The sequence below is a fragment of the Homalodisca vitripennis genome, chromosome 2 (assembly GCF_021130785.1).
Source record: "Homalodisca vitripennis isolate AUS2020 chromosome 2, UT_GWSS_2.1, whole genome shotgun sequence".
In the NCBI taxonomy this organism is placed as follows: domain Eukaryota; kingdom Metazoa; phylum Arthropoda; class Insecta; order Hemiptera; family Cicadellidae; genus Homalodisca; species Homalodisca vitripennis.
Genome location: NC_060208.1, coordinates 204,252,241 through 204,280,212, shown reverse-complemented (window position 1 = coordinate 204,280,212; position 27,972 = coordinate 204,252,241). Strand labels below are relative to the sequence as shown.

Sequence of the window (27,972 nt, the reverse complement as noted above, 5' to 3'; positions counted from 1 at the left end):
TCGCGAGAGTGTCTGCTCTGGCAAAGGCTTTAGAACAATACTGACAAATATAAGGACGTTCTTTTGTGTGCGTCCTCATGTGCATTCGCAAATAAGCTTTTGTGGTAAAAGGTCTAGAGCACTCTTTGCAAACATAAGGCTTAATTCCTCTATGCGCTCTGAAGATGGGCGACTAAAGTGGTTGACTGTGTGAATGTTTTGGAGCATATTTCACAGAGAAATCTTTTTAAGCCATTCGTGTTCTTTGACTTTTTAGGGAATCCATCGTGCCTAGACATATGATTAGCCAGTTGCTCTTCTTTCACAAATCGTTTTGAACATATTTCACATGCGTATGGCTTTACAATTTTGTGTTTTGCTAAATGAACTTTTAAATGCTCTCGCCTGAAAAACTTTTTGGGACAAATATTACAAGAAAACTGTTTGTCTTTGTGTATTTGAACATGTCTCAAAAGATTTTTTCTTGTGTTGTACTGTTTGTTGCATTCTGGGCATTTCAAACCCACAATATCTGTTCTTCTCTTTCTGATTACTTTAACATCCGATATTTTATCTTCTACTTTAATTTCAATACTTTTGAGATCTTCCTCTGAAAGGACTCCCTCAGCTACATGAGTCGACTTATGCTCTCTTAGTAAATCATTATTATCAAAACTGTCCCCACAAATATTACATTTTGTGACTTTATCCGGGTTCTTCCCACAGCATTTTTCGTAGTGTTCATTGAATTTATCTTTTCGATAAATTTTGAGACCACAAATATCACATTGAAAGTTTGGTTCTTCATGTACTAATTGATGTCGCATTAGTGATTTTTTAGTGCTATAACTCTTGTTACAGGTTGAACATTCATACGTATTCATTGACATATCAAAACCACTTTCGTAGTCAGAGTTGTCATTTTCAACATCTTTTTCATTTTTTATTTCTTCTTTATCAATATCACTTGGGGTCTTTCGTTTAGTTCTGCTTTCCAATTGTTTCTTGTGATTTGTCTGAAGTACATTGCGGCTTTTAGTTGTATTTTCTGATTCATTCCTGACATTAGACTTCTTTAATTTTCCTTCTTCTTTACGGGAATGACTTTCTCCAGAGGCTGTCCACAGTTCATCATCGTCATCGTCATCGTTAACAAAATCACCCTGCAATTCTACACTAATTAAATCAATAAACTCTTTGGCCGCTTTTGCTGCAACTCTCATAGAACGTGTGTTTGATTCAAAATCTGGCTCAAAACTAGCAGTTTTATGATTTGAAACTTTTAAATGGTTTTTCAAAGTCAATTTGTTTCCAAAACTTTTATTACATTGAGTGCATCTATATGGTACTACTTTAGGATGTTGTTTCAAGTGCCTTTGCAAATGATCTTTTCTGGTAAATTCTTTGCTACAAACAGTACAATGATATTTTGTGCCTGTATGTGTTTCCATGTGTCTTTGCAAGTGGTCTTTTCTTGTAAATCCCAGGCCACAAATTTCACAGGGATGTTTTTTACCTAAATGAGTTTCCAGGTGTCTAGATGCTGATCTTCTATGTGAATATGTCATAGGACATTCTGGACATTTTAATTCTTTTACTTCTGTCCAGTTATCATTTTTAGAAGTATCAACAAAACCAAAATAATCATCATCTTTACTTTCCTTCAATAAATTTATTTTAGTATCCTCAGCCCCCTCATTATCATAGCTAGAGAGGTTACCTTCCTGGACATGTGCAAAACAGTGAGCTTGCCAACTATCTAATAAGATAAATTCCTCCTGACAAATTTTGCATTTTAAACTAATGTCATGTGTTAACAAATGAACAAACAAGTCTTTTTTCTCAAAAAATTTATCTTCACATTCTTTGCAAGCGTACATAACAAGTTCTTCAATTCTTTCATCTAATTTATTATCATCTGGATCTATCACTTCAGTGACTTTCTTTTCCACAGGCTTCAATCCTGAATTCATCAATTTCTTTTGATTACAATTTTCAAAATCCAAACTACTTTCATCCTCATGGAATAAGATTTCTAGGGGCATTGGATCATCTTTTTCTATATCTTTCTCACTTTCATGTTGTTTCAAATGCTTAGTGTAAGAACTGATGTAAAGGTACTCTTTTCCACAATGAGGGCATTTATTTAACTTTTTTCCTGATGGTATTGAAATTTGTTCACAAATTTTATTTTTCACTGGTGTGCTAATAGTGGGAGTTATCTTGAGAGGAGTAGTGTCTGTTGGTGAAGGCAAAGTTTTCTTATTCTCCACTGTCCCTTTGTGAGATAAAGATCTTCTAACCTCTTCATGAGAATACATATGTTCCTTCAATATATTTTTTGAAAGAAACTGTTTGTCACAAAAGTAACATATAAAAAAAACTTTATCTGGGTCTGAACTATCAGCAGGTAATTTCTTAGACCTCGATCTAAGATTCAAATGTTTGAAATAGTTTTCTTCATCAGAGTCTTGGTCATAAGCCATTGTATTTTTAATGGTTTCACTATTTATATCAGCATTCTGAGAATTACCATGTTCTACCAATATTTCTTCATTATCAGTACACTTTAAGGGGTCTTCTGCAGGGGTCATTGTTTGTTCCGGTTCAACCATCACCTTTTCAGTTCCACAAACTTTTCCATCTTTTCTTTGAGCTTGACAATTTACAACTTCAGAACTTTGGTTTTGTTGAAAATCACAAGCGAGGCTATGTGTATTTTGTTCATCTCGATTTTTATCATCTGAAAAAATTAAAACAATAAGATTATTTAACATCATATGTTTGTAAAAAAAAACAAAACCTTTGTATTTATTAATAACTAGCTGTTACCCGCGGCTTCGCACACAATTTTTAGAACCGAAGTCCTTATAAAAAGCAATTATGATGTAATATGATGGGAGTCCTACAAACATTTTAAAACGTAAGTAGGCATACATCAGGTAGATATTATTAAGTTCATGGTAAATAGTATCAGAGTTTAACTTAATTATTATATCATGTTTGGCACGTGTAGGAGCATTTCTGGTTCTAATTAATTACATACATAACGTCACAGCTGAATCTGCCTTGTAATCCCGATCAAGAAAACACAAATCTCGGATCACACAGGTCTCGGAAACTTACTTTGGTCAAAAAGCGTATATTTCCAGTCCTTGTCATATATTTCAGGTCTAAGATATTTCCAGTACCATAGTAGAGTTTGCCTTGTTGTTCTGAAGAAGAAAAAATATATATACTTACATAGGACCGAGATGCCCACTTTGGTTAAAAAGTGCCTACTTAAGACCGTTTAAATTCACTTACCTACTATGTCACAGGTTAGCTTGCCATATTGCCTCAATTAAAATACCATATACGTTCGATTATATAGTTCTCGGAAATCTATGTTGGTCAAAATCGTGTTGGCATAGTTGAGTTTGCTAGGACTGAAAAGCCTATTACGACCTAGGGGAAAGTCCTACCTACTTCTTATATACTTCCAGTATAAGGGGGAAATCCTTATTAAGGTTATGCAACATTCCTAAATAATTGTTATTAAAGTTTTGCGTTACACTTGTTTTTTGGACTGTAGCCAGGGAAAGAACGAATCGTTAAGGTATGTTAGTATTCATTTCTCTGTTTTTCTGTAAGCCATTGTTAAAATGTAATATCATAATGTCAAGGAAGCCCACCAGTTTAAAGTAACTTATGTGAAAACATTCATAACTTTGTTCATTAAGGTTAGTTTTATAACAGTATTTAATGCATTAGAAGATTTTAATTCGTCACTGGTGCAATCTGGAGTAAAATTTATATATTGTTTTATTTACTATCTGCATTACACTACCAATCAAGCACTGTTTACTTATTGTTGATAAAATTTAAATATAAACAGATGTTTCAGAAAGTTTGTCGAATTACAGCTGTCAACAGCTGTTTATTGCCAGTTCAATTTGAATTATGAAACGTTATTACGTTTCGTTCTTATCATAACATTTGAATGTAAACAAACTAATTTTTCAATTTGAATTCGACTTTATTTGGTGAAATGAATGTGTTATGGGTGGTAAAAAGCACTCTAAATGTTAATTCAGACCAAAAGCTATACCTGTTCCAAATTTCAGCACAATCCGTAAAGCAGTTTCAGCGTGATTCGAGAACAAACCTCCAAACATCCAAATATCCAAACATTCAAACTTTCACATTTATAATATTAGTGGGATCATGAAAATAGGCTAACATCTATGTTTTATGTTTCCCACCACATTGGAATTGTTTACACAATTAAATTCTTGAATTATTTCAGCCTCACTGTGGACTAATTGGTTGTTAGTTGGTTTAGCTTCAGCTAATCACAACAAAAGTCTGCACCTTCCAATCCACCTGTATAGACAGAGGCATATTATTGGTAATTTCGATTTAACATCCATTGACTAAAGATTAATCTCAACAGAAAGGCCAAAATATTTCAAGAATTTAATTGTGAAAGCAATGTTTCAATGTGTTATAAATCTGAAAAATGTTATGTTTGTTATGACTTTGGCCGCTTAAGCCTAAGGAACTATAATAAAAAATAATGTTTAAGTTTTCAGTGTTTTGAGTAAGTATAATCTCTTAACCCTTTACAATCGGGAAGCCTCTAATATGGCCAAAGTCACCTCTCGCTCAGTTCACTCTGTCTCAGGTGGTTGTCCTCTCAGCTCACCGGGCCACGCATAGTGGTCGGCTTTGTTCTGCATCACCACTCAGCGATCGCATAACCATGTACATCACTTACTTGGATATAAATGGCAGTATTTGATCTTTAGCTCTTTAAATCAAATGAGATTTAAATTAAATTCTCAAATAAGTTTATTAGCCCGCCCCTAGGCCTACAGACCAAAGAGCGCCCCCCTCCCCCCCCCAGAGGACTCTGATTACACTGACGTAGAAATCCAGTAAATTTAATAATATAATATAATTATTCCAGTAATTATATATATATATATATATATATATATATATATATATATATATATATATATATATATATATAGGAGTGTTTTGAATAAATAAAAGCAATGAACCAATGAATGAGTCAACGTCACACCCCGGACCTAGTTGACCTTGGCCACCCGCCCCGCCGAGCGCCAACACCACCCGCCGCCGCAACTTTTTTCTTTTGTGTACTTTAAAATTTATGCGCCCCCTAAAATTTTGCGCCCTAGGCCTGGGCCTAGTGGGCCTATAGGGAAATGCGGCACTGTGTACATCACTTACTTGGATATACATGGCAGTATTTGATCTTTAGCTCTTTAAATCAAATGAGATTTAAATTAAATTCTCAAATAAGTTTAATAGCTTCAATCTAATCTACACACTTCTTTAAAGTACAAACAAAATGATTTTCAGGAACATACCAGGTGACATGTAGGACGACTCATATGCTCCATCCGTTAGTGTCAATGCATTTACCCAGTATACTTCGAGAAACAGAAATACGGAATTGTATTCTAGTGCTATGTCAACTCTTGAGAAAATGGCTTTTACTAAGATTCATCATTGTTTAAAGGCTATTCATGGTAATGATGTTGTTGATATAGTACGATATATATATTTGTAAGCCTGGGTTGTGGTAAATAAATTGTTTAATGCACTTTGGCCTGAAATATATTGTTTAAACTTTCCATGAGCATAGATCAGTTTCTGCTATAACACTGACTTCAATTACTAATTGAGATCTCTTTAAATTATTAATAAATAGTAAAGCTAAATGGTCAGGCATGCAATGATATATCAAGTACTATAGTATGTATGGGTAATAAAATCTTACGATCCATATCCCCATTAGAAACACAAAACACTCAAAATACAACCATCTGCCAAAATCTTCTTTTGACTGTATTTTGAGATGCTCGCCAAATTTATATGATAAATTTTCTGGAATGAAGGGAAAAAGTAAATTTTCAATTAAATAGAGACTCTAAAATACCTCTGATGCCGAGTTTGCATGTTAGAACAAGCCTTACATCAATAAACTTGCAACATCATAGCGCTCGTCCACACACCTTGTGTGCAGCAACAGAGAATCTACTAAACCTGAAGTATGAACAAATTCCACATCCTCCTCATACCTCCAATCTTATGCCTTCCTTTGATTGATTGATTTGATTCAAAAGAGACTTTAACAACTGGCAGTACTGGCAACCATCTTCATTTTAGCCCTATAAGAACAATGATAATCTTCAATCACTCTTAAAATCTTGTTTTTGATCGTAAAATTATGTGAGATGTCTCATTTTAAAGATATAATTAATATGCATCCAAACGTCTCTTAATATTTTTATTAGTTATATAGAAAGAAAATCTCAAATATTTTCGTATTTCATTGTTTAAATAATCAAAAAGCACTTTTCATATAAAAAGCTATAGAGCGGCTGGGGTTCGTATTTTAAATACCTTTAAAATGAAATACCTTGCATAGTTGTAAAACCAAAAATAAAGGCATGAGTGTTTGAAGTTTACCATTGCTCTTATGAGTAATCATTTAATCTCAGGTGATAAGGTGAAAACATATGTTTAACCCTGGATTTGAGAAAAGTCTGAAGAATTTGTAGAGATGGAATGAAAAACTTTCGTACATGTTGGAAGAAATGTGTTGAAATCTTAAATAGTCCTTAAATTTTGAAAATAGACATGCTTATGAAATTTTACTGTAATATTCTTTTAATCCAAACTTGATATTTGTTATTATTTGTGTTATACAAGCAAACATGCATTACTTTCCAACCTATCCTCAAAAATTGATTTTTTGTACCTTTTGGGATTACAACAAATGTAAAAGTATTCATTAAGGTAATAATATTAACAACCTCATAATTAATTTCAAAGAGTTCTACTTGATTTTGTGTATTCCGAGATAGTCTTTTGATAATATAGAAATTAGTTATTGAACTTGAGAAATTAAATATAAACATAAATATTCAGCCACAAGATATTCCTTTTATCATGAATTAAGACAGCAAGAGCTACACAATCACACTTGGACTAAGCCTTCAGCAAAATATCTTTGATTTCAACCCCAAAGCAATCAACCCTACTTGACATTATTACGCAACACATTCAACAATCGATAAGTGGAAATATTGAAAGAAGAATTTTATAGCCCTCCTTTGGATCGGAATCAACAGTAAAGTGATCAATAACATTTTGGAACAAATCAAGCAGCCGATATGAGGTATTCTGTATGTAAGTTTATTGTAATGTTTATCGTTGCTTATAACAAAAATTCCTTCCGTTTTAAGAGGAATAATTTACTTTTAAATTTATAACTATTGAGACAACAATATCAGCGTCTCTAACTTATTATTTTTACATTAAAATAACTTTCCTTAAAACTACAGCTTCACTTTTATAGATTAGAGATTTTTATAATGTTATCTGTTTATTTATTGTTATTCATATGAACTGTTATTTTGTTTGACTTGTTTATTTATTGTTGTTATTATTATATATAGATGTATATTGTTGTTATTTGTATTAATAGTTTATGTGTACTTATTAGTAGCTTTTGAATGTATGTGTGAATATGTAACTTGTTATTATGGTTGTCGTATATGAAACTTGGATCTGGTATTAGCTGGAAGTCTGTTGTTGGCATTTCTTTAGTTTAATATAGTATAAGTTATATACTATATAAACACTGTATGATAATGGTAGTAGCAGGATTTAATATAATTGTTGTGTTATTTTGATTGTTAGTTGTGATGGTGCAAGCTTTGGTTCAGCAAATAAAAACGGTTTATTCAAATATTTGTATAAATCAAGTTAGTTTGTTTGTTAATTTAATGTGCAGCCGACCAAATTATATTACAATTTTTATGTTATATGTGTAAATATTTGTCACACGTGCTTACTGCACTTGACAATATGTATTTGTTGTAATACGAGGTATGGCTATTAAATAACGGGACTGACGCTGCAGTGGAACGAGTGCGCATGCGCCAACCAACAATGACCAACAGCTGTGTAGTTTGAGACTTCCTCTTCAGAATGCAGTTAGTCTCGTTTCTGTAAACAACATCGTTGTGTCATAACCTTCATTTATGTAAGTGTTGTTATTTTGTTTTGCCGGAAAAAACGGTTAGCGTAATAATAGAGCAACGAATTGTTATTAAATTTCACGTTAAACTTGGAAAAACCGCTACCGAAACCTATAATTTAATAAAAGAAGTGTATGTCAGTGAATGTTTATCGCGGACTCGTGTTTTTGAATGGTTTAAGCGTTTTCAAGATGGTCGACAAGACGTGGAAGATGATTCGCGGCCAGGTCGTCCTTCAACATCAAAAACGGAAGACAACGTCGAAAAAGTTGCTAATTTGATTCGGTCTGACCGACGATTAAGCATTCGTGCAGTTGCTGAATCTGTAGGCATTGATAAAGAATGTGTACAGCAAATTTTACATGACAATTTGAACATGCGAAAAGTGTGTGCAAAAATGGTACCAAAAATTCTTATGATTGATCAATAAGCAGCTCGTAAAAATGTTTGTACTGACACTTTGAATGCCATTAAAAATTACCCAAATTTATTGGAAAGAATAATAACATGTGATGAATCGTGGTTTTTTACTTATGATTCGGAAACGAAGCGCCAATCCATACATTGGAAGACCTCAACTTCAACGAGAGCCAAAAAAGCAAGAATGAGCAAGTCAAAATTTAAAGCAATGATGATCGTTTTTTTTCAACATTCGTGGGATTGTGTACCTTCACTGGGTTCCTGAAGGTCAAACAATTAATCAACATTACTATCTTGAGGTACTTAATAAACTACGTGAAAGAGTAAGAAAAAAACGACCCGAAATGTGGAAGGACAAATCATGGATTCTGCACCAAGACAATGAGCCATCTCATTCCGCGTTATCTGTCAAGCGGTTCCTGACCAAGTACAGCATCCCAGTGTTAGAACATCCACCTTACTCGCAGGACCTAGTACCATGCGACTTTTATCTTTTCCCTAAGGTGAAATCTGCATTGAAAGGTACGAGATTTGAATCCGTAGAAGCTGTTCAAGAAAAAGCGGCAAGACTCCTGAAAGAGTTGACAGAAGATGACTTTCAGCATTGTTTCCAACAATGGAAAATTCGCATGGAGTGTTGCAGGGATAGAGAAGGGGTGTATATTGAAGGTGATAATAAGTAATTATGTTTAAAATGAAAACAAATTTTTTTACAATATCAGTCCCGTTATTTAATAGCCATACCTCGTATATTGTAGAAATAAATAACTGTGAACTGTGAAAAACTTTAAGCTTAATTCCATATAGGGTGTAAATGGAAGAGATTGCACATTATCTCTATTAAATCTAATACATTTTTTATTTGAATCTACTTGTAAATTAAAAATAATCTTACCACATTGTGTATTTTTATCATCTTCCACTGATAAACAGTTGACTTCTTCAAAATTCGTATGTGTTGGCTTAAAAACTTTCAAAGTCGTACAATTTTCATTCTCAATAGTTTTTTCAGCATCATCATCCATGTCCACAAACGAATCATCCATATAACTTTCATCCACTCCGTTGTCACTGTCAGCTTCAGCAGAAACTCCCTCCTCACTAAAGAATTTTTCTTTAATGTCCAATGTTTCACTTTTACTACGCAGCACTTTGTCAGCTTGTTCCACTTGTAATTTGAACTCGTAGGCAGTCTCAAGTTTGGCTACACAACCAAAGCATACCTTTTGGGGTAATCCATCCCCAGAGTACATCTGTTTCAACATAAATCCAATAGATTAGACATCTATAAAAAATACAGCACAAACAAACGTAAAAATCCATATTCATATGGAATGTTTCTAGCAGGTTTAAAGTATTCATGTGGCAGTTAATTTTCGATGATCCTGTGGGATACTCTTCCAGAATGATTTATGAAATATTCCTCAACTTCCCTTACCTCCAATTCCTTCAAAAGGTGGATGGAAGTCCTTTCTAAGCATCAAATTATAAATATTAACAACAAGTTCTGGGTAAAATTTGTCTTGGTAAGTGATAAGACTCAAATTTCTAGAGAAAAAGTACCAAACAAACTTGCCCTTCACTTTCCAATTAAAATTAACAGACAAACAACAATTAAATTAGAATAGAAATGGTTGCAATTGAGGAAAGTCGGAGTTAAGGATGGTGGATAAATTTTTGTCTGCTACACACTTGCAAAGTTGTGATACCATCTCTATGTATTTGAAATTGAAAAGTTTAATTTCCAAAATCTACCACATGGTGCCAAATAATGAACTTATAATTAGGTATCAATTATACCAAAATCAAATTATTCTGCTGACTTCTACAGATATTTCATTACTATTATTCAATTTTTTTCAATAGCAATTAAGATCATTTTCATAAAACTTTACGATTTCTTACAGAGGACTAAATTATAATGGGCATAAGTATACACTTCTTCACATATTTTCTTCATCGTGGCAGCAAGGCAAACTCACCCTTGACATTGTGTTGTCATTGTGTTTCTTTTGAATTTGTAACCTTTCAAATGACATGTCACAAGATAGGGGTCGGAATTAGAAAATTTAAAGTTACTCCCCTACCACCCTTTGAAAAAGGGAGGGAAATATTTTTACCCTCCAAAAAGTCCAAAAAATTATTTTAATAAGTATAGTTGGCGATTGTACATTGATATCTAAATCCGTTTGGAATTTATTCAGGCGTACCAGGACTTAATTTACACCCAGTACATATATGTAAAGTGTAGTATAATAAGCGCCCAACACTCCAATGGAATCAAATATCAATTAGCACAATTTATCAGACATGATGCAACCTTATCTAACTCGAATTTTCAATAAAATGCTCTCCAAGGGAATATTTCCAAATATCCTAAAGAAAAGTTTTGTGGTGCCAATATTAAAGTCAGGTGACCCTGATGCGGTAACGAACTATAAGCCAATAGCTATACAGAGGTACAACGTGGCTTTAATCCAGGAAAATCCACTGTAACAGAACTAAATGGCTAAGTAACATCAATTGCTGAAGACGTAAATAGAAGACAAGACAGTTGGTATATTTATGGACCTCAGTAGGGCATTTGACAGTGTATCACATTGTAACTTGTCAAATACAATGAATAGGGTAATATTGGAATAAATAACAAAGCTCTAAAGTTGTTAAAATCATATTTAGAAAATAGGAAGCAATACTTCTTCATTATAAATATACTGAAGGAATAAATTTGTTGGAAGCAATAAATATACAAGTACTAGGCGGTTCTACAGACCTCCAAGGGCAAAACTAGACAGTTCAATTGAAGTCCTAACGAAACAACTAAAAATAGAATCATGAGCTCAAGCAAACAAACGATACTCATGGGAGATTTTAATGTGGACAATCTCAGACGGAAAATAATGACAACACAAAACTTCAAGATTACTTCTTCGCTACAATATGACATTGTGAGAATGAATCTCCCTCCTACGCGAATCACAAGTGAAACTAAAAAACGATCAATAGACTGGATCTGCACTAACATAGACCCTGAGAGCATAAAAACATCCATCATTCTGACAGGCTTATCTGACCATACAGCACAAACATTTTCCCTTAAACATCAAAAATAATCAAAAAAAACCGCTAAGGAAAGAAAAAGGACTATTTACCAATAGAGAAACTAACACGGTTCAAGGAAAAAACTACAAACACAAAACCTGGGACCAGATCTTAATGGAAGAAGATGTCAACCATGCCTTATAACTCCTTTCACAGTGCACTACAACTTATATTAAATGAAACCTGCCCTCTGAAATTAGTCAAAGGAAGACAAAATAAAAAAAGACAGGTCTGGGATGACGAATGCAACCAACTGAAAAATGCGTACATCAGTGCTTTAGAAATAGAACAGCGTACAGCCTAGCAAAATCATAAAGCACAAACAGTGGAGAGGAAAAGAGAAATATGACTTGAGACTGAAACACCTAAGGCGTAGAACAAACTACAGCACACATTAACCAAGCAGAGAAAATAAATCAAAAGCACTGTGGCAGGCAATAAATAATGAAAGAAAAGCAACTACTAACACAAATTATGATCAGCTAAGTCTTCAGCTAAATGGAAAAATAACAAAGGACCCACACGAAATAGCAAAACTCCCTTAATGTATATTTTGCAACAATAGCAGAAAACACACTCCAAACAAACAGTAGCAACATTAATCCTGCAAAACCCTGAACCAGCTCCAGTCACAAATGAGAAATTACAGTTCTACTTAACAACAAGCGAAGAAAGTAAAAAAAGCTATAGACTCCTTAAAGCCTAAAACATCGTCTGGTATTGATGAAATATCCGCAAAACTAGTTAAAAGATGTAAAGAAGAAACTGATAATACCGACTAACTAATATAATAAATAAATCCCTACAGCAAGTATCTTCCCAACTGTTCTGAAGACCGCCAAAAATATATCCAAAATATAAAAAAGGACCACGGAGTGAACCTGGCAGCTACAGGCCAATATCACTCATCCCGACATTCTCTCCAAATAATAATTGAGAAAATTGTCCTTACCAGACTCCTAAACCATCTCGAACAGCATAATCTACTTACAAACAAACAGCATGGATTCCTTAGGGGTAGGTCAACAACAAACAGCCCTGGTACAGCTGACAGAACACATCATAGACCAAAACTAGAGGAAGGATGTTCAGTAACTAGTCTGTTCCTTGACTTTAGTAAAGCTTTCGACTGCCTCAATCACGATCAGCTACTACAAAAAAAACTAAGAGCCCTAGGCGTAGGAGGGTAAAGAAGCAGATTGGTTTTAAATGCTACCTCAAGGGAAGAAAACAACTGGGTAGAAATAAATTACACCCAAAATTTATACAAACTATAAAATTCAATCAGCAACAACTGAAGTGAGAAGAGGGGTGCCTCAAGGATCCGTGCTCGGGCCGGTGCTCTTCCTCCTCCTCACGAATGATATGCCAAACTGTCTGGATGATGCCTGTTCTACTATAATGTATGCAGATGACACTGTGCTTACCATCTCTAATAAAGTCAATGAAATGCTCGCAATAAACACGACTGCATGCTTCAACCAAACTAAACAATTACTGCACAAATAATGACCTAGTATTAAATGAAAATAAAACCGTACAAATAGTTTTCAGCACAAGAAACAAAATTACAAACCTAGCACCTCTCCTGGACCTGGAAGTAAGCAATGTGACCAAATATCTAGGCATCACAATTGACTCGAAATTGTCATGGAAGCCCCACATAGACCAACTAAGTAAGAAACTCTCCTCAAGTATCTATGTAATGTAATTCGCAGAATTAAACAAGTATGTAGCATGGAGGTAGCCAAAGTTGCCTACTTTGCTCTTTTCGAAACGCACCTAAGATACGGAATAGTATCATGGGGAGGAACAACAGCTGTCCAACATGGGAAAGATTCTTACTCTACAAAAAAAGAGCAATTAGATGCCTAGCAGGACTACATCACCAGGAAAGTTGCGGGGCAGGGAATCTTTTAAACAACTAAAATTCTCACAAAGACAATCTCACTCTACATCCGGGAAAACCATTCTGCATGCAGTCACTTCACAGCAGTTAAGACATCAGGAACTACATCCATATAACACAAGAAATGCCACAAACTTCACCCCTGCACCTTACACCGCTTAAGCCTCTCTGAGAAGAAACCCTCATACCAAGGAGCGCTGTTTTTCAACCACCTGCCCGATCATCTAAGAAACCAGCCACCTCAGTGTTTCGCGAACCAACTAACAAAATGGCTGCAAGAAAGGCCCTACTATTCAGACTCCGAATTCTTGAGCACCTGAATCAGTGCAGCGGAAGACAAGAGCTCCCTCTGGACATCAAACTTTGTATCAACTTTGCATTATATAACTATGACACAAAAACTATTTCCATTGTATAAATTTTACTAACCACAACTTTTGTTTTATGACGCATGTACTATTCTCTATGAATATGTAAATAAAGAAATTGTCTATTGTCTATTTGTCTATTAAAAATTGTGAAATACGGTGTTCCACAGGGTTCTATTTTGGGTCCATTATTATTTCTCTGTTACCTTAAGGATTTAACGCAGTATGTTTCCAGAAATACTACAATTTGTTTATATGCTGATGATTCTAACTTACTAGCTTCATCTGTACATATACATATATATATATATGCGTTGACCGGGATATTCTGCTGAAAAAGCGTGAACACTATGGTATAATTGCTGTGAAAATTCACTGTTTAACTCTAACCTCAATAGACAATAAATCTTTATTTATAAGCATAGAGTTTAGAATTTTTGTCAAAATAATGGAAAGTAACACATTAATTATTATGTTACAGTCAAAGAACTCTTGAAAGGTGTAGAAAGGCCATTTAAGGAGCCAGTCCGCCTCAGCAATCGGCTTCAAAAAGTTTACTCGAAAGGCGGCTTATCAGATTATGCTGAGGTACCCTTTGGTGTAACCACAGGGGTCAGTGTTGGGTCCACTATTGTTTCTTGTTATGATAAATGATCTTGACAAAAACATTAATGGTAAAGCTATAATTTTTGCTGATGATGTCATCCTTTTAACTTCTAGAACTGATGTAACTGTTGCTAATTTAATTGAGTAGGCTGATGATTGGTATAGAGCAAATTTGTTTTATTGAAATCATGACAAGATCCAGCGTATTTTATTTACTCCAAAGGCAAATGATAGGAAATGTGATTTTACTCAGAGTGTGAAGCTGCTTGGGATTTTTTTTAGATCCCAAGTTATCCTGGTATGTGTATGTAGAACATGTTTTAAAAAGATTAAGTAGAGTCGTATTTTTGTTAAGACATAAGACCATTAGTTTCTAAAGACCATTTAAAAATGGTATATCACGCTTTATTCAAAGTATCTTCTCATAGGGTTTGCTTTTGTGGAGAAATTCTTGTAGTGTAAACAGTATTTTGTTAGTACAAAAGAAAGCTATCAGAATTATTGCAAAGGCTGATTTCAGATCTCACTGCAGACCACTTTTTATCCAAGAGGGCATTCTGACTATTTTAATGTTTATTTTTCTCTGCTTGCAGCATGTAAAGAAAAACCTGCCTGCACCACACTAAACAGTAAGGTACACAAACATAACACATGAAACAGTAGCAAAATTGCTGGTCTTTTTTTCTTTTATTTGCTAGTATTAAATGCTCATGAGATTGTAAGTATAAAGTGTTTTAACTGTTTGTCTCAGCATGCTCAGCATGTTAGTTTTATAAGATTTGAGAAAATAATGCATGACTGGCTGATTGCAAATCCGTTCTATAGGCTGTGTGAGTTTTATGACTCAAATGTTGCTGATGTAGACTTTGTGTAAGTAGCCTCTTTTTAGATATGTTTTAATGCTTGTAAACTTTGACTTGTTTTGCTTAAACATTGTTGTTATTTTTAGATATTATTTGCTTGTGTTTTTGACTTGCTTTGCATGCTATGAAATGTACTGTTGTTTTATGTTGGTTATCTTTAGTATCGTTGTTTTATCTGTAGTATGACTGACAAGATCTGATGCATATTTATGTCCTTGAGATCAATAAAGTTATTCTATTCTATACAAAAAAATTCATCTTTGCAGATACATCAACAATACAACGCAAGATACCGGGAATTTAACTATATAAAAACTGATATTAGAATTTATTAAAAAGAATTCTACTCAAGTGGGGGCATATCTTGTAGGAAAATTCCACAAGAATTAAAACTTATTAAATATTAAATAAAATTCAAAAAAGCACCAAGTAGCAAAAAGTACTTGACATGAAAACCCAATTGATTCTGTAAACAAGTTTTTTTTTAATAAAATGGTAAAAGGTATGTAATTTAAGTAATATGTGTAGTAGGGTTGTATTTTTAAATTGTGTTGAATGTTAAAATATTTAGCCTATGTACTGCATTTTTATTTAATTATTTTATATGTTTTATAAATTTGAAACTCTGTATATTTTACAAAATGAATAAAAGAATATTTCAATTGATTAAAGTGTTTGAATCCTTTGTCTTGGGCAATGTCTCCCTTTAAGTTACTTTAAAAAAATCCTGTCTGAACACCTATACAGTTTTTATACTGGACGATCATCAGCTACTAATATGTTAGTTTACCAGGACTATATTACATCTGCTTTTACTAGAAAAAGTCAGGTCGAGAGTGTTTATTGGAATTTCTCTAAAGCATTCATCAGAGTCAGTCGATTGATACCGATTTTCAAACAATAACTAGCTTTTATAAACTCTTTCATATAATAAATGTATTGTCTTTTATAGACAATAAGTCAGTCGAAAGCATGTAGAGGACAGTGAAAAGAAGTTTAAAAGTGGGATATCAGCCGACCTGCTTGCAGATCTCTGTGAGTAACTGTACAGAAGAGATGTGCAGTTTTCTACAGAGGATGTTTTCAATAATTTCTTGAAAGCGGCATTGCTACCCAAGAGAAAATATATAAATAGTTACGCATATTTAGTACTTTCTGTTATGAAGGTTTTTTTATGTTGTCATTGTTATTATTAATGAGCTTTTCCTATTTCCAGTTGTGTTTGTTTGATCGTTATAACTCCTTTATTATTTAAGAGATTGTCACTAAGTTTATTAAATTAATTATTTTAATTTCAAATATGGTTGTTATTATGACTATAGATATGTTCATAAGATTGATAGACTCATATGTAATATACGAATATTAAGTATCGATGATTATAATAATCAATATAAAAACCGAATCTCCTAATTGTACTCTACCCAATAAGACCTTCTCAAGCTTACATTTATATTCAGTTCTTAGCCTAGTAGCTTAAGACATTCAAATCTTTTCTACTATGGTCTCCAAGTCTATAACCTTGAGCTCAATAAAATGGTAGCAATGTAAAAATAAACTAAATTCTTTAATTTTTATTTCAATATATGATAATGTGTTTAATGATGACATTAATTCAGTTATAAACTCAAATATTATCAGGAATTAAAATTATGATTCATCTATGGCATGAATACATCAACATAACCTAAAAATAAAATTTCTAACCTTTACATTGGTGAAACTCATAACCTTGTCAGACAAGGGCTTTGTTTCGTTTTCCGAAAATAGGTCTCGCATGTCAAGATCACTTAGTAGACAAACACGACAAATTTGTACATTACAATCAAAATTGTCATAACTTTGTTCTTTCCCCAAAGAATCCACCTCCATCGCGTCCATTTTGCTTTGTTGTTCAGTTTTCTTGACTGACGTTCCTCCTTTCCTTGTCTTCGTCTTGACTCATGTTTACCATAGAGTATATTTGAGAAAAAGACTTTGGTAAAAACATAATTTTATGAAAACACCTTTGACTGTCCGACAATAGTTTTATGGTTCATTCAACCTTAATGTGTTGACTTCAACACGTTGACTGTAAAAGGCAGACACTCTATTGCGCCATATACTCAGAACGCAGAACTACTCAGTGAAGAAGAGTCGCATTGAAGGCATTAAGAAAATACTACCAGAAAGAGAGCTATTAGAATTGAAATACTTGAATTCGATAATATTACATTTTCTAAGTCGTCACATTTTCAAGTTTTTTAATATAATTTCTTATCATATATCACATTAGATATTATATTATATAATGAAACGACTATTAGGATTAGTGTTCCTGATTAGAGGAAGATTATAGATTATTTATTGACCATATGCAATACATGCAATGAATCTCGTCAAATGTAGATTACACCAGACTGTAGATTAACCAGCGATTACACAAACTATGAATGTATTATCACTACTAGATACGATCTTGACACGTTGTTGATGACAACACTTAGCAAAACAGGTGCCATGTATAAAGTCTTGGCAGTTAATAGTATGGCTTGAGTGGCAAGCAGAATAAAAAGTCTAAGCTGGAAATTAACGGGTGAGTATCGGTAATAGTGGTACATTAAGGCAAACCAATGTCAACACTCTTCAATGCGTCCGAAAGAATCAGGATTCAAAAGCAAGATGCTATGGTGTAGAGTCAAAAGAACACTACCAGGATGTATTCACTGATTAGCATGATTTCTCAAGGCTATAAAAAGTACAGCAAAGCTGTTACAGTCATGATCAAATCAACATGCTTGCCTAATATACAAAAAGAGATGTCTATACACACCTTGATTATGAATCTTCTGAAAAGATATATCATCCTCAGAACCGCTCAGAAGGATTCATACCTAAGGGTAAAACATAGAAAATAACAACCACCTATAAAAACATATTTAATTGGCTTTATCGTGAAAGTACGATAAACTGTAACCAGAAAACCAAATGATAATTGTTCAGAAAAAAACACAAATGCTATTAAGTAAAACGGGCGTCACAGTTAAGAAAGTCTCGAGTCCAACTGAAGAAGGAAAATTATGTTTTTGTCCAGTATTGTCGTTTTTACTTTATTTAGGTACAATCAAATCTCATTTCTACATTTATTAATTATAAGAAATACAGTTGGCCATTTTAATATTGATATATTACAACTTTGTAATTTAAAGAAATGAGGAATCCGATTTAATAAATAAATTGTTTAGAGCTAAACAATATACTATATCAGTGATTTAACGGGATTGGGTGAATAATCTGTTTGAATGTTTTTAATGTAAAGTTACCTTACGAATATAATTTCTTATGAGTAGTCCTAACAACCGAAAAGTTTCAACTGAAATATCTCGACATCGAGAATCTCTGATGGAACGGAAGCCGCCAGCCGCCAATTCACTATTGCCAATTGTCAGCTGAGTTAAAGCAGATGAGATGAGTGTTGAATTTTCGTTGTGCTTTGTGTACACGTAATTTGGTAAACATAGGCCTATTCCATTTTTAAGATAATTTGTATTATTTTTTGAGCTTGTTTATAAGCACTTTAAGTATTTTTAAGTTTTAATTTTGTTAATAAAAGCTTAGTCCAGCTAATAAACATATTGTTACTACGTGAAATGTCAATGTTTAAGTGTATTGAAAGTTTAGAAGAGAATCCAGAGGAAGTATTTCTTCAGGTGACATCTATTCTTCTAAGACTTGTTGATAATGTTTTACATTATCCTTCGAACCCAAAGTACAGAAAACTACGACTAGAGAATAAATTAATTTCTACTGTTATTATGCCTTCCATAGGGGCAATGGAGTGCCTATTTGAAATCGGCTTCCAAGAGGTTAGAAATTTTTGTAAATTAAATTGTAGCCTAGCCTAGTTGTAATTATTAAGTTATTTAATACTTGTTCAATTTTTGGATGTTGTTTAGTAAGCATAACAAACAAAGCAGAGTAGCCTATAACCCACTTCTTATTATTTTGAAGGATAAACATGTCAGGCAGCTTAGCCTATGACACAAATAATGCATGTTTATCACCATTGCACTTGCAGAGAGTACTCAAATGATTTTACCTTGTTTTAATTGATTTTAAACTATATTTTTATATAATATATTTAATACAGGGTCATTCCATGTCAATTCATCCAGGTTCATTTCACCTAAATCACTCAGGATTTTTATGAAAACTGGTACATTTGTTCTATATATAGAGATTAATAACCCCACCAATTTTAAATATTTTTATCTCACATACTTTTTTAGTTAGGGCACTTTAAGTTTGGTCATTCTCAGTTTCGAGGCATTGGATAGTTGTCCCAGTAAAAACAGTGTAGTAGGATAGAAAAAAAACAATTCCATTCACTTATTTGGCACCCAATCTTGGTGAAATTTTTAAGGTAGGTTTATATAAGTATAAGGAAGTTAAAAAAATATATAACATAACCCTAGCTAAGCATTAAAATATTATATAAAAAATATTTTTTGAAATTTTTACAATTTAAAAATAAAAAACGGGGAACATGGATCAGCGTAAAATTAAAATATTCAAAAAGGGAATGAGATTAATCAAGGAATTTTTTCCCCCCTAAAAATTTTCTATATGGAAATGGGCTTTAATTTAATGAAAATAAAAGTTTTTGTGTATTTTCTTCCTTCTATTTATTGATACCAATGAAAGTGACATTATATTAACTTCGAGCAATGTGAAGTTCGCTGGTTTCAATAAATGGGTTATAGCTTGTTGTGTTAAACAAGATAAATTAATTTTTATGTTTGGAAATCATAATTCACCCTTTCACTGTACTTATTTTTAAGGCTTTGCGAAAGTTAATGAACCATTTGATCTTTCAATTAATTTTATGCACTCTGGTGAGAGGATATTGATATGTTCTTCCAGGTCGCGGTGTTGTGGGAGGCTCACCACTGCAAGGATGGTGGAAACGGGCACATCACATATATCATCTCGTTTTTGGTCAGTTAAAATGAGGGGGATGTCTGCTGGGATGAAAGACAATTTATATGTAAGCGTCTCCATCCTTCCTTGGCAACATTGGTTATTACTCCCAAAGAACCATAAGATTGTCGTATTTACAAGCAATGGAGCATTGTGAGGGGTACAAATCTTCTTCTCTTACATTTAAGGCCAACCCTCTCTTAAATTGTACGTTAGGCTAGATGTTCATTCAGTACTAATTCGCCTTGCTTTAATGTTCCATGAAGAGTCCAAGGGTCTAAAGTTGTGGACAACTTCTGTGGTACCTGGAAGAGTATTCAGGTTTTTCAAAACGTGTTTTCAAGCTGTCGGTCCGCAACATTCATCTGCTGGATTCTTTTGAATTGAACAGGAAAATTATTTTGGGATATGTTTGATTTACAAAACTCGTAAAAGGTAGCTGCTGTTGTATTTGATCTTGAAGAGGCCTTTGAAGACTTGCTTTACTCGCCAACCTTTTACCAGTTCCGCAATACCGTCTCATTCAGTTGTGCCGTGGCTTGTTAGCACAAGAAAGAACACATTGGCTTTAATTTTGAAGTCTTTTTCATGTAAGTGAAAGGTTCATGAAGATGTATTTGTTCTTGTACTTCTTCGGCGCAAACCGTCCTACTGTAATATTGAACATCCGTGAACATTGGGATATTTTCTTGACCATACTCTAACAGGGTTTTCTTGTATTTATAAAACCATTACAAAATCTATTGATTTAAGTCATCGGAGATTACACAATGTGATGAGACTATTTTTTCCTCGTCAACACACTTGTTAATAATTTTACTGGATGAACAGTACAGGAGTCTTGAGGTACAATGATAAACCCTGCACCTCATCTTGATCACAAATGAGAAATTCTCACTAAAGTCCATTGATATATGGGCTCTCGTTCGGCGCACAGTTATCCTTTAAGTTTTAAAAATAGATGGACTGGCTTTTTGCATATATAAGAATAGGGATCAGGTTTTTCTATTTTTGTTGCCAACCCTCGTCAACAATTCATCAATTAGTTGAAGTTTGTGTTATCATCTGTGTCTGTCTGTAGCTACCCACTGTTTGAATTTATTCTATCATCTTCTTCATAGTTTTCAAAACTGTGCTTGTAAGACTGTTGTCAGATTGGTCTTTTGGAAGGGACATGTTTAACACGCCTGTAACATGCAGTTTGGAGTTGGATTTTCACATAAAAGGCAGATTTTGTAGATCTTTGTGACTCTCTTCCAGTTGTGCTGCATGTATTAAGAGCTAACACATTTTGATGAATGTACACACACAATCAGGAGTGTGTTCCACTAGCACCAGCCAGAACACACCATTTGGGTACGAAGGAGTACAAAACTTGGAGAACCCCTATTCTTTATGTCAGGATGGTCCCTTTTGAAGTTTGCCAAATATTTATTTGAGGTTTACTTAAATTAAATCTTTTCTTCTCATATTCTTTTCTTTCCCAGGCTTACTACATCTTTTCATACCTGGCATAAACTCTTGATTGCTCGTCGCTTTGATAAAAAATTTGTGACCAACTCCAAACTTAGGATGAGTTCTTTCCTCTTTCTTGGTTTCAGGTTCAGCCAAAAGTCCTTTTTCTTGTGTACAATTTTTGTGCCTGTCTAGCGAATAATCAAGGACACTTCAAAGGCATCTTTGATTTTTGTTCCTTCGACCAATTCAGTGATTGCTGGAATCGTTAATAGTTGTATGTTCTTTTTTGATGTGAAAAGTTTATTTACTTCACCTTTTTATATTCTCAACAAGCAGCATGTCATTCATCTGCTTTTTGTTCGCTGTTTTTTTTGCAATTTAGGTATTTTTGGTGGCAAAGAACATTCTCTAAAAAGTTTCAAATTTTCTTTTTTACATTTTGATGCTCAGTTTTTCTAATTTATTTTGATGCATAACCAATTTTGGAGGTTTTCATTCACGCATGTAATTTAAGACGGTGAACAAACCAATATCGTTAAAGAGGAATTTAGAGAATCAATACGCCTCGTCTTTTTGTAACTGAGTTTCAGTTTTAGTCGGCTGTGTAAAAAGATATCATCAGGTGTATATTCTTCACAGTCATTTGGAGTAGAGATATATTTTTAGAGCAATTGGTTGGCACAAACTTTTCCCTGGTTTTACCTTTAAAACCTTTTGAGATACAGCCTCCTCGACTTCTGCTGAATACTTACAACTCTTAAAGCCATTTTTAATGGGTTTCTTATGTTTTTTAAAAGGATCCAATCAGACTTTTTGGAGAATTCGTACTTGGTCAAAAATAAACTCTTATGATGCAAACAAATGTTATTTATTTCCTTATCTTCTAATTCACTTCTTATTTTAATCAAGTTGAGATTTTCTTCAGACAAATCACTAACTTTTTCTAGCCCTTTTTTTGTAACATAAGTTAATTTGTGGCATTCTGTCAGTTTTAATAGCCCTATTATACACTTATTTTACATTTCCTAATTGATTTAAAAGCAGGTTAAACTTTCATCTTCTTTACAAATGCATCATAAACAACGAAAAATTTCAAAAAATTAAGTTCAAAAAAATTTGATCTTATACACGTTTTGGAATATCATTAATCTTTGTATTAATATTAGGTTTTTTTTAAAGATTCTGGCACCTTAGTTAAAACTCAATTCAACACCAGGACCACCACACACTAACACAATTTTTCATAAATCCAAGAAGGTAAACCACCAACTTCTATAACCAACACAGCTTATAACACTGTTACTCTTGGGACAATTGTAACAGACAGGCTCATAACTGTCAGATACACTGCTAGAAAAGGCAGACTGTCATGACATGAAAAACTCGTGTTTGCACTTGCCCAGATTAGGAGGATAGAATATCTGCCTGTTTATTTCTGTAGTCTAATCTATTTAAACATGATGTTGACATTGAACTTAGGTACAGTACTGTGTTAAACTAAGCTTCTATATAAATATTATAATAATTATAATGATTATATAGAACATTATAATTATTAAAAAATGTTAAATTAAAATTATTAAAAATTTTATTTAATTTTCATTAACAATCTGTACGCCATTGAGACTGGTACAACCTCGCATGATTGTAAATTAATATATTGTAAACTTGCAATGGCCTTAGTTATTAGAAGGAGAAGAAAATACACAAAAAACTTTTATTTTAATAAATTAACGCCACTCTATAGATAATTTAGGGGGGAAAATACAATTCTTGATTATTCATTCCCTTTTGAGATATTTAATTTTTACGCTGATGCATGTTCCCGTTTTTTAAATTGTAAAAAGTTCAAAAATAAAATATTTTTTTATAATTATTTTATGCTTGGTTAGGGTTTTATGTTTAATTATTTTTTTATTTTTATGGGTTTTTTTATTTATTTTTTTTTTTTTTATATTTTTATTATTTTTTGGTCGGGGTTTTATTATTTTTTTTTCATTTATTTATTAGTGGGGTTCTTTTATTTATATTGTTATTTTTTATATTTTATAGGGGGGTTTATTTTTATGGTTATTTATATTATTTTTTTTTATTATTATTTTATTTTTTGTTATTTTGGTTTAGATTTTGGGGGAGCTAGTTGTTTTTTGTTTTTATTTATGTTTTTATGTATTATTTACTTAATTTGTTTTTATAGGTTTATTTCTATCTATTTTTTTATGTTTAGTTGTTTTTTATATTTTTTATATATTATTCTATTTTTTTGTTATTTATTTTTATGGTTATTCTATTTTTAAGATATTTGTTTGGTATTTGTTATATTTTTTTTATTATTATTTTTTTTGTATTGATTTATATATATATATTTATATTTTTAATGTTTATTTAGTTATTTATTATGTTTGTTTTGTTATATAATTTTTTCTAACTTCCTTTATACTTATGATAAACCTACTTGAAAATTTCACCCAAGGGGGATTGGGTGCCAAATAAGTGATTGAGAATTTTTTTTTCTATCTAATACACGTTTTAGGGGCACTATCCAAGGCTCGGAAATGAGAAACGACCCAAACTTTAAAGTGCCATAACTAAAAAAGTATGTGAGCATAAAAATTTAAACATTTGGTGGTGTTATTAATCTCTATATATAGAAACACAAATGTACAAGTTTCATAAAAAATCTGAGGTGTTTGGTGAAAAATTTAAGTTTTTTTGGTTTGAATTGATGTGGAATGACCTACAAATAATACATTGATACAAAAAAACTGACAGTAATTAATTGTAAATATTGGAAGTATCACATTATCAAGTATCAGGAGTACTATTTCAAACTTTTGAGTATGGGTAATTGTTGTTAGGACATCGGCTGCAGTATAATAAGAGGCCACCACCACAATAGAAACATATTTATGATTATCTAAACTATAGAAACAAAAATGTAGACAGGAATTACATTATATAAAAACTATCTATAAAATGTAACAAACAAAACAGTTTAATATTTAGTTACTTTTTACTGTTTTTAAGGATATACTATAATTCTATTTTGGTGGTGGCCTCTTATTATACTGCAGCCGAGGACATCCTCTCAACATTTCAAATACACCAGGTATACTATCACAAATAGGAGTGCTATTTAACATTTTGAGTTTGGAGAATTGTTCTTATGAGTTCAACATTTCAAATACACCAGTTATAGTATGATGAATATGTAAGTTACATGCTTGTTTGTTCTTGAAATTAAAATTGTCAGAGGATTGAATTATATTCCTCAGATGGTTTGTTGAGAGGGCCTAGATTTCACACATTCATGCGTGTGTTACCAATAAAAAGTTACCTACAAAAAAAGTATCCTAGAAAATTTCTACAAATTTGGTGAAATACTAGTTTTTAAAATATTGAATAATTTCCTTTTCAGGGAGAAGACGCTCTACTGTTACCACCAGAGAGCACTTCCATAGACAAACTTAAACAATTTCGAGAAGAAATTGCCAAGAGGAGAAGTAAATACTTAAAAGACAACAACAGTACAAATAATCAAACATCACAAAATAATTCCAGTGGGAATAGTGAACGACAGTCAACCCCACAACCAGGAGCAGCAGCTACTTCCCAATCCAGACCTGTCGTCAGTCGTAATATTTCCTCAAATTCAGTAAGTTTTTTGCACAACTTAATCTAAATAATCCCACTGTACAAATCATGTCCATTCTTAGTTGTTCCCTTTGTTTTGAAACCAATACTTTTGTAACATTCTAGTAGAAAGGTGTACATACATATAATCAACAGACCTGATTGGACAATTTTAATGCTTCTAACCTATTCAAAGTTTAAAATGTACCATTGTATTGAGGAATACATTTATGTTAATTGTGCCACAGGAGTGAGTAAATAAACTGGTTAACAATACTTTCTTTAAAATATATATATATATATATATATATTGTTACTTTGACTTTAAATTGAATCTTTTTGTGTAGGAACGTATTTAGCTTCATACACCAGCATTTATAAAATGTTGAACCAAATATTTGAATCAGCAGAAACAAAGTAATTTTAAATTAACCCAAATTTAAAAAAATGATTGAAAAAATTATTTAAATAAGATCAAAATAATGATAATTTTATGATTTTTGTAACTTAAGTAAAACTGGAATAATAAGATAATACTTCATTTTAAAATTGGAGTAAAATATTTTGTTCTTGTTAGTTTATCTATTTAAAATAATTTTCAAATCAAAATAGTTAAAACAATTATTTTTATACTGTAATTTGTAAATTGTTGGGTTTTTCTATTTTCTTGTTAAAAATTAAAGTAAAAAGCATTAAAAAATTTTATCAAATTTTTAAAGTATGTATAACTTACATAATGTAAGAAAACTGCTCGTGTATTTAACTTTGTACGAATTTTAGAAATATTTTTGTATAAGCTGATATTAACTCAAGTGTTAGGTTCAGATTTTGGCGGATTGTATTTTGGTATCAATGTCAGCTTGAACTCGGCCAGAACTTTAAATAGTGTTCAAGAGAGGTCGGTACCATGCTTTAGTGGGTTGATGAAAACCGATTAATATTAAATTCTGTCAAGGGTAAATTGGTTGATTGTCATGTCATATAAAGCACCTAGATCTGTTAAATTATTTAACTTTTTTATTGCAAAAGATAAGGTGGAGCCTTTTAAAACTGTGATATTTTTAGGAATAAATTTCATTAGCGTTGTTGTATGTTACAAACTGTATAACACTATTTTCGAGGATTGAAATCTACCCTCTTCCCCAAGTGTAAAAAACAACGCATAAACATACACGTAAAGACTAATGAGTGTGGCAATGGACTGCTATTTAAATGTTTGAATATTTTCATCCTTTCAAACCATCCATCAGCAATAACAAATTTTAAACAAATAATTCATCAGGATGCGGGTAAGATCTGCAGGAAACTGAGGTCCTCTGGTATTTTTTTGCCATGATAAGGTTAACAAAATGTTTCAACTCCACCGTTCTATTAACCGCTTATTACAGATTTGATATTCTCTTGGTTGTCCTACAAAATTGCGATTGGAGGACATGAAACACTAGAACATGTTTCGTTCTCAAAATAAGCAACAACAAAAAGTGGGTAGAGTGATGTTTACATAGCTTTACTATTTTTCCTCTATTCAAAGAAAATAAGGTTTCAACATTTCCCTCGATCTACATTCTTTCTTGTGTCCTTTTGGTTAGGAATAACATGAGTCTTTTCTCGGCTCGACCACAATATTTGAGGAATTACAGTGAGGTTGACATACCTCCGTGTAATACCACCTTTTTCAAACATCATTTGACGTACGACAGAGCAAAGTTTTTAAACTTCCTGTTGGATACCGTTAGGTGTGAGACTGAGACAATAAGTTCAAAAAGCAAGTGAAAATGCTGTTCTTAAAGCAGTGCAATTGTGGTGTGGAAGAGTTCCTGTCTTGGCAGGCACAGCTTTAGTTCTATATTTATTTAAGATATTATTTCCAGGTATTAGTAAGTTTCTTATGATTGTACAATTTGTATTGAGGGTATTATGCTAGGTCTTCTGCTAGCTGTCTAGTGTATAACAAACTATATATTTAGTGCTGAAATATTTAAATTTTTACTAGTTTCATTCATAAGTAAGTGCCAAATTTTAATTTTAACTAACAAGTGAAGTTTATTTTACTAAGTGGACTTGTAAATGTTTATTTTATTTTCACAGACAGTTGATTAATATAAGTAATTCAATACTCATAAATTTTTCTGTTTGAAACCACCTGTTTTGGAACACAGTTGTGAGGCTTAAATCTAACTGTGGAACAAAAAGAAGCTATATTTCTTGTTTGCAAGTTGCTTCTAGTCGCAGATTTACATTTAAAATTTAAAATTCAATATTGGTACCCAGGAACAAAAATTAAATACTGGTTTTATTATATGGCTTACTTGCTTGACTAGTGTAGCTGCTTCCTGTTGAATGTTGGAAACTTATACTCATTAACTTCAGTTGTTCATTTAACTGTTTTATCATTTGTTTAAAAATATGCAACAAAATTCCAACATGCAGATACTTAAAAATAATAATTCATAAATTATTTATTAATTAACTGATAATAATTTTAAAAGCACAATAAATTAGTTCTGATTGTGACACAGTGAACTTGAACTTGGCTGTGAACAACACTGTATCTTGACAGTTGCCAGTATCCAGTTCATTCATGTTGTCTGTCAGGGATAAACCTTCTAATA

General features: G+C 32.5%; 2 protein-coding genes across 4 annotated transcripts in view; one reads left to right on the top strand and one right to left on the bottom strand.

The window, feature by feature from the left end:
- LOC124355302 (zinc finger protein 26-like) lies at positions 1–27,934 on the bottom strand. Of its 3 annotated transcripts, none has more exons than XM_046806381.1 (3): positions 27,670–27,934; positions 9,358–9,715; positions 1–2,722 (listed from the first exon to the last, which is right to left on the bottom strand). In XM_046806381.1, exons 2-3 carry the CDS (start codon positions 9,713–9,715, stop codon positions 150–152), a joined length of 2,931 nt encoding a protein of 976 aa, XP_046662337.1. In that variant the 5' UTR covers positions 27,670–27,934; the 3' UTR covers positions 1–149. The 3 variants fall into 3 exon arrangements, with proteins under 3 accessions (XP_046662337.1, XP_046662336.1, XP_046662338.1); XM_046806380.1 differs by lacking the exon at positions 27,670–27,934 and adding an exon at positions 17,018–17,384; XM_046806382.1 differs by lacking the exons at positions 1–2,722; positions 27,670–27,934 and adding exons at positions 5,247–6,164; positions 17,018–17,406.
- Positions 18,737–27,972, top strand: part of LOC124355303 (peptide-N(4)-(N-acetyl-beta-glucosaminyl)asparagine amidase) — a 29,990-nt gene continuing 20,754 nt past the window's right edge. The window contains exons 1-2 of the mRNA XM_046806384.1: positions 18,737–19,155; positions 25,146–25,382. Of these exons, the coding sequence (XP_046662340.1) occupies positions 18,940–19,155; positions 25,146–25,382 (453 nt within the window). The 5' untranslated portion in view covers positions 18,737–18,939. The remainder of the gene's footprint in view (positions 19,156–25,145; positions 25,383–27,972) is intronic.

Coding starts and splice junctions, on each gene's coding strand:
- LOC124355302 (XM_046806380.1), bottom strand. CDS start 17,191: ATGGACGCGATGGAGGTGGATTCTTTGGGGAAAGAACAAAGTTATGAC. Junction 9,716..17,017: donor TGAGTTTCACCAATGTAAAG/GTTAGAAATTTT, acceptor ATGTTGAAACAG/ATGTACTCTGGGGATGGATT. Junction 2,723..9,357: donor TGATAAAAATACACAATGTG/GTAAGATTATTT, acceptor TAATTTTTTCAG/ATGATAAAAATCGAGATGAA.